Source organism: Humulus lupulus, chromosome 7 (assembly GCF_963169125.1).
Source record: "Humulus lupulus chromosome 7, drHumLupu1.1, whole genome shotgun sequence".
NCBI classification, from domain to species: Eukaryota; Viridiplantae; Streptophyta; class Magnoliopsida; order Rosales; family Cannabaceae; genus Humulus; species Humulus lupulus.
In genome coordinates this window covers 92,770,836-92,778,042 of record NC_084799.1, presented here as the reverse complement: position 1 = coordinate 92,778,042, position 7,207 = coordinate 92,770,836, and the positions used below count along the sequence as shown (strand labels likewise).

The following is a 7,207-nucleotide window of genomic DNA, read 5'->3' as shown; positions in this document are numbered from 1 at the left end:
TAGAGTCATTCAACGCTGATATCAATTAGATCTAATCTTTTATCGGCCCTGCGTTCAGGACGCTTATGCCATTTCTGACTCTCCGGTCAGTAATACGCGACTAGTGCCGTCCCTGACTAATCAGTGCCATACACAAGTAAGCAATGCTACCAAACATATATCATATGTCAAATATCCAAATATCCAAATATAGGGCATTCAACATGCTTACTTAACAATTGCTAGCATAATTAGGAACATGCATAAACGCTAAAGCTCAAGCTCTGAACAATCTCATATTCAATATCCATAGCATGCCCTAATCACATGTTTCTCGTGCAATACATGCATCACATTTAATCACTTGACATGCCTCAACAATAACCATGCATGTCACATTTAAACATCCAACATGCATTAAGAATAATCATGCATGTCATATATACACAGGGTGCAATTTTCTTACCTTTGGTCCAAGCACAGGTTACCAATAAACGAGCCACAAGCACGATCCTTACTCCAAGCCTCTAGTGATAACCTAGTCACAACCACAAATGGTGATCCAATAAGTTCAAGTTCTAAAACCAATCCTGGAACCAAAATCTAGCCTCCGAGACATCAAACCCCACCAATCCGGGTAGTAGGAATGATCCTGAGGCCTAAGGTTTGAGTTCCCAAGCTTAAAACATAATTTCGGCCATAAATACCTTCAAGCGCTGTGGCCCTAACTCACTGAGTCGCGGCCCCCAACCAAAATAAGAAAACCAGGGGCAAGCACCATGGCGCCATACACCTAGTGCCGCGGCCCCAAAAGCTCCCAAAGCACTCCACCTGCTTCATCGAGCTTGGGCCGCAGCGCCCAAGAACAGGGCCGCAGTCCGACCTCAGACCAGCCATTTTTCTCCGACTTTAACCTTTTAAAACCTCCAAAAAACATACCCAAACAACTCCAAACTCAAAAATCAAAGTTCCCAAACATCCCCATGATCCAAAACCCATAAAACCCAAGTCTCAAATTGCCCAAAATCTCATCAAAACACAAAGTCCAATTCAAGCTTAAAAACTTTAAAAACTTAAAACTTGAATTACCTCCAATTGAGTTGTTTCCAACTAAATCCTTCGGCTAATAATCTTCTAATCTTACCTAGGATCGCTACACCTCGATCCTCGCTTGAATTCGAGTCCTAGAACTCAAGTTACCTTCGAAAATACGATCGGGAGACGAAAATGGAACTTTGAGGGAGAGAGAACGTACAAAACGTTCTTTTTATTCTTTTAAAGGTTACTTCAAGCTTAAGTAGCCTCAAAAAAATCCTAACGCTCGGGATCCCGAAAACATCCCCTGGGGCAAAATAGTCAAAACCTCCATAATTTCCCCTTGATCTTACTAACTCCCAATTTATCACCAAATATTTATTCCCATTACCCAATAACCTAGTAATGCTCTAAATCCCCTTGACTCACTCCGAGTCAAGAATAAATCTTGTTGTGACTTTCCCACTAGCTTACCTCCTAGGATCGTCTCGTGCTGGGTAACCCTGACATAACCAAATAATAATAAAGCACCACACAGATATCACATATATGCCAAATATGCCCGAAATGGCCAAAATATGAAAATCACCCAATTACTCAGAAATGGGTTCACATGCATATTTAATACACCTAAACATGCAGATTATCATTTAATAACACAATAAATCAATTATGGCCCTCCCGGCCTCCTAATCAAGGTCTTAAACCTTATTAGGAAATTTGGGACATTACAACCAGCTCCCTCAAGTTTAGGCTCGACCCTTAGTGGATCTAGTCCAGGAAAGGATTGATCAGTTGTAAAGAGCATTCAGACACTACACCAAATACCCCTTTTCATAACATATGATACATCAAATAATAAAATAATAGGTGGGAAAAAAAATTGGCGATACCAAAATTTTGGAGCCTGCATATCCGTAAAGTTATCTTCTACTTTTACTTTTTTATCTTCCTTTACTTTTTTATTTCCAAACCTCTAAACAATTTTCTATCGCCTACTATCATCGACTGTGTTTCCAAGGCAAAAATTGTTCGACTCATTTGATCATCGACCTTGTTTGATAGGTCTAGAATCTTAATCAGAAATTTATTCCTATCTTTCTGTCTTGATGAATAATTTCTCTATTTTAACGCTGCAAACTTATTGGCAGGAAAACCTTATTTTACAAAGAAACAAGCAGATCTTTCTTTCCTCCAGATTTTGCAGATGATTTCCCTGTTGCAATGCAGGTAGTGAGATTCTTATATTTGTGGTCTGCCTCAGTATTTAGCACCGTGAATATTAATTTTTTTGATGCTCAATATTCCAGATATCACACAAGTATAGTTTGATCTACGTAATCACCAAGCTCGGGCTGCTATTCATTTACGACTTGGAGACGGCTACTGTAGTTTACAGAAATAGAATCAGTCCAGATCCAATTTTCCTAACATCGGAGGCTTCATCACTAGGGGATTTTACACCATTAACAGGCGAGGCCAAGTGTTATTGGCTATTGTTAATGAACAAACAAGTGTGCCTTTCGTTAGTTGGCAGGCATGTATCACAAATTGGTTTATCCTTATGGTTAGTAGATTATGATAAATATTTGGAATTTAAATTTTATATCTTGACTTTTTGCAGTTGAACAATTTGGAGCTTGTTGTCAATCTGGCAAAAAGAGAAAATCTTCCCGGTGCTGAGAATCTGGTGTGTTTTTGTTTCTATTAAATCTTTAACTTGACTGATGATTACTGAGTGGGCTGTACAGAAAATGTATCACAATAAATCCAGATCATTTATGAGAAATGAATCCATTCATTCACTATTTAAGTGAAAGATGCTAAACACAAACTAATCAAAATTATGCCACATCACTTAGGGCTGGATCTTACTCAGCCTGTTCTTACATGACATGATCATAGCCATAGGAACAAAGACGAATCACGATTAGTCTGCATATAGCTAGTTTATACATCCTTTTGTTGGTTCATCACAAATTAATATTCTGTGAATGATTTCAGGTTGTCTAGCGATTCCAAGAACTGTTTGCACAAATGAAGTATAAAGAAACTGTTGAACTTGCTGCTGAGTCTCCACAAGGAATTCTTTGTACTCTTGATACAGTTGCCAAATTTAAGGTTTTTCCACTTTGCTTTTGTTGTCATGTTGGTGTCAAGTTATTCTGTAATTTGTTACTATGTAAATTTAAAGTAATTCTCAAATTTAGGTTGTGTAGACTGTAGAATAGACAAACTCTCTATCAATGATACAGAACGTGGCATTCCATATTGTGGTAGTTTGTTACTATGGGATGCCTGTCAAAATGGCTATTTCCCCTTGTTTAGAGGGTTGGGGATCAGAGACCAATTTCAAATGGTTGTTTCTATAATTTTTTAAACAATTGGAAAGTTATGAACCTAATTGAGATAAAAGTACCAGTCAATTACTTGGAAAAAGACAAAGTATCAGGCAACTCGAATATAAGTGGAATTGGATATTATTGGCTTTAACAACAGATACAAGTTCACACATCCTTTTTATGGCAAACAATACTTTTAAGTTATGCTGAACCTTTATGATTTGTAATTAATTCTTATTATTATTGTTGCAGAGTGTTCCTGTACAAACTGGGCAAACACCACCCCTTTTGCAGTATTTTGGTACTCTCTTGACTAGAGGAAATCTTAATGCTTTCGAGTCATTGGAACTATCACGTCTTGTTGTGAACCAAAACAAGAAGAATTTGTTGGAAAATTGGCTAGCAGAAGACAAATTAGAATGCAGGGAGGAGCTAGGAGATCTTGTGAAGGTTAGCATTATGGAATTTGTTAATTACACAGTCATGTGCTTCTTTTCTCTTGGAAATAATTTAGTTGTTTACTTCAAATAATGCCTGTGTCATGTTGTTTATGGTATGTCTGATGTTGATGCTCTAATCATGTCTCACTATAGACCACAAGACGTTGGGACCTATTCTATTCTGCTCATGGTGGTGGACTAGACTGAAATTGTTATCTCTTCTCTTGGTCAGGTGAGGTGAGTTCAGTCAAAATTATTTACAAATTCTATATTATATCTTGATTTATTTCAATTTTGATCAAATGTAATTGGGTATATCTTAGTTTCTAATTAATTATTTAAGTTTCTTCCTCCAGTAATGGATGTGAGATTCTAACTGGTCTAGTTTTGGTTATCTATAAATCTCATCTTCTCAAGCTTCAGTTTTTTTTTTTAATTCATTTTGTTATCTTAGTAGTGATTTTATTTCTGCTATGTTTTTTGGTATCTGAAAAGAAAGTGCATATGAAAATGTTGCATACCAGGCGTTTGGTGATAATTCTCAAAGCATCTAAATTATTTTTTGGATTTGGGATTTGATTTTAAATTGGTAAGTATTGTTATTATATTTTCAACTTTGGGTACTCATTACTTTTCTAGTTGAATTTTCATCCCATTTTTATGGGCCATATTTGTATTCGGTACAAAGTTCTGAACTACAATAGAACTACTATTAACTAGAACATCCATGTTCTTGGTTTTTGTTTCTCAGGCAAGTAAAAAAAGCCTTGGATCCAGTTGCTCTAGTTTATAAGTACTGCCTTGTATCAGTATCTAACATATTAACTTCAACATGCCAAAATGAGGTTAGCTGTCTCCATTTTCAGCGTTCAAGTCTTGTTGATATGAGACGCATGGTTGCAAAGTTTTTCAATTATAAGCTTATTTTATATTTATACTGTTGATACATTCAAGTAACTAGCCTTTTTTTTTTGCAAGCCTTCAAATATGTCAGTTTTCCTGTTCAGATACATGTTATGGTAAGATATATTATACAGTTTATTATTTTGATCACCATTTAGTATATGTTTGTTGCTTAAAAAGCCAACCTTGTGTCTGCCTGTGTAGTTAAGAAGTGTTATTTTGGGTTACAATTCGAGTGATCTTATTTTCAATATGTTTTAGATGTATTACTCTTTTTGTTTTTGAATATCAACTTTTACATCTCTTAATAAATTAATAATTCTTTGGTTGTTGCTAAATCTTGTGGCTTTGATAGTTTGAGCCAAAGAATTCTTAAGTAGCTTTGGATGTATGTTATATACACAGGAAGTATGCAAGTATATGTTTATAGGTTGGCTAATCTTCCATTCTTTTATATGCAGAAGAAATACAAGGGACAAGACTACTTTTTTGCTTTTCTAGTAACAGTGGGATGTTCGATTTTTATTTTATATCCGGTAATGACTACATCCATAGTCTCAAATCAAGGTTTGATTTTATTACTTGAACCAAGCACATGCAAGTGAATTGTTTTTTATGTTGAAATTATGTTAGCATGCAACTATTTTGAGGAATGAATCGTACGTGTAATACATTTTTCTCAAATTAACCTTTGTTAGAACACAGAACAACAAATCTTAACACAAACCAGATAGTCTTAATACATCTGTTCTATCAATGGATGCTGCTTGGACCATTAAATGATACTAATTTTGTCGTACTTTTGATTGTGTCTACAGGATCTGACATAAGTCCATATGGTAGAGGAAGGGAGAATACTATTTGGGGCGTTTCTCTGATGATGGGTTATCTCGGGTATTAGTTGGAAACTCATTTCTTTTATTATTTGATTGAAAGTAGTTTCTACCAACTGTTGTAATTTTCTTTCTTAACATTCATTTATTTGTGAGCTTTTATAGTTTCAAGGGGTGTTGTACTGACTGCATTCTAATTTTATTCACATGAGTCTATGACCATTTGTATATATTTTTCCTCTTTGAAACAGCTATAACTATTCATTTTCATTTAGAACTTGACCTTTTGCATGTTTCAAAAGAGACATTTTAGGGGAAGGCCATCCATTTAGTTTTATACTCAAAAGTGTGTCTACAGGTTTGATGGCTTCGCAAGCACATTCCAAGATAAACTCTTTAAAGGCTATGACATGGAGATTCATAATCAAATTTTCTACACAACAATGTGTTCTTGTGTTCTCATCTTGACTGGTAAGATCCTTATTGCCTTTTCAATTATTTTAAGGCATTTTCTCGACATTGTAATTAAATCTCGAAGTCAAGGAAGAACATATTTGTTATATTTGAAGTATTGAAATTGGTTACAAATCCTTCTTCTAATCATTACGATTGTCTTTTTTATTGACCCTTGATCACTACTGGACTGAGCTTTGTGGTTGGGGAGTAGGGGGTTGAGAAGTTTGTTTGAAATCTCCCTTGACTCTCTCACAAACATACTTTTCATATACATACCAGCACTCCTTTTATGTTTTTTTTTTAATTTCTCCACATTTCACTTCGGTAATGGCTCATCTTTATGTTACTCTTCAGGTCTAATTTTACAAGGCCATTTCCTGTTGTCAATAGAATATGTCTCACACCATAATGATTGTTTCCTTGAAATTTGTGTTGCTGTCAACTGTGAGTGATCATTAGTTCATTCAGCTCATTAACTAACATCCTTAAAATAAATATTCAACTATGAGTGTCCCTATTAAAGTTTTTGTGAAATATTCTCTTTTTTATATATACTAGGAATCAACCAAAAATAAAAACGTAGTAGCCTTTGATTTGTCCACATATTTTTTTTTTTCCTTATTCCTGTGGTTAATATAAGTTGCCCATTAAAGATTATCAAAATTATGTATGGTGGGATCTTATTTTGATGAGCATATAAAAGTTGCTCGGAAAAGACACTCCTATATTTTGTTTTCACAAATAAATAATTTTCGTTTTATTTTGTGTTCAATTATATTATATTATGTTGACATAATAATTTAGATTTATCTGTCTTCAAATATCAATTCTAGCTAATTCTTCAAATTCTGACTCTTTTATTCCATTAGTCCTTAACCACCACTACCTTTACTAGTGATTATAGCTTATCAATATATATATTTATATTGATAAGAAATGCATTTTATTTACTCTTACAACTGTAAAATCAATAGTAAAATTGATATATGATTATTAATTATTCTAGTGTTCGCAACATTTAGTCATGGCAGAACTTTTTTTTTATCTAACATGGTTCAATAGTTGCTAGGATAAGAAAGAACATTAGCTCTTTCAAGGCTGGGGACAAAATCCAAAACTTATAGATATCTACATATAAATAAATCTATGAAACTCCTTAGTTAGGTATTGAGTTTGGACCCAAAATCCAAGATGGATTCACTAATGATAATATTTTAAC

General features: G+C 34.4%; 1 protein-coding gene across 1 annotated transcript; it reads left to right on the top strand.

Annotated features, from left to right (window-relative positions):
- Positions 1-3,408: 3,408 nt before the first annotated feature.
- On the top strand, positions 3,409-6,440 carry LOC133791973 (UDP-galactose/UDP-glucose transporter 5B-like). Its single transcript, XM_062229883.1, has 9 exons — positions 3,409-3,459; positions 3,609-3,806; positions 4,029-4,033; positions 4,548-4,648; positions 4,775-4,832; positions 5,130-5,236; positions 5,515-5,593; positions 5,891-6,003; positions 6,343-6,440. The coding sequence occupies exons 1-9, from the start codon at positions 3,409-3,411 to the stop codon at positions 6,438-6,440; spliced, it is 810 nt and encodes a 269-aa protein (XP_062085867.1).
- The last annotated feature ends 767 nt before the right edge of the window (positions 6,441-7,207 follow it).

Bases quoted from the DNA above. Each gene is read 5' to 3' on its own strand.
- LOC133791973 (XM_062229883.1), top strand. From the start codon at position 3,409: ATGAACCTAATTGAGATAAAAGTACCAGTCAATTACTTGGAAAAAGAC. The intron at 5,594-5,890 runs GTATTAGTTGGA...GTGTGTCTACAG, and splicing joins CTGATGATGGGTTATCTCGG to GTTTGATGGCTTCGCAAGCA. The intron at 6,004-6,342 runs GTAAGATCCTTA...GTTACTCTTCAG, and splicing joins TTGTGTTCTCATCTTGACTG to GTCTAATTTTACAAGGCCAT.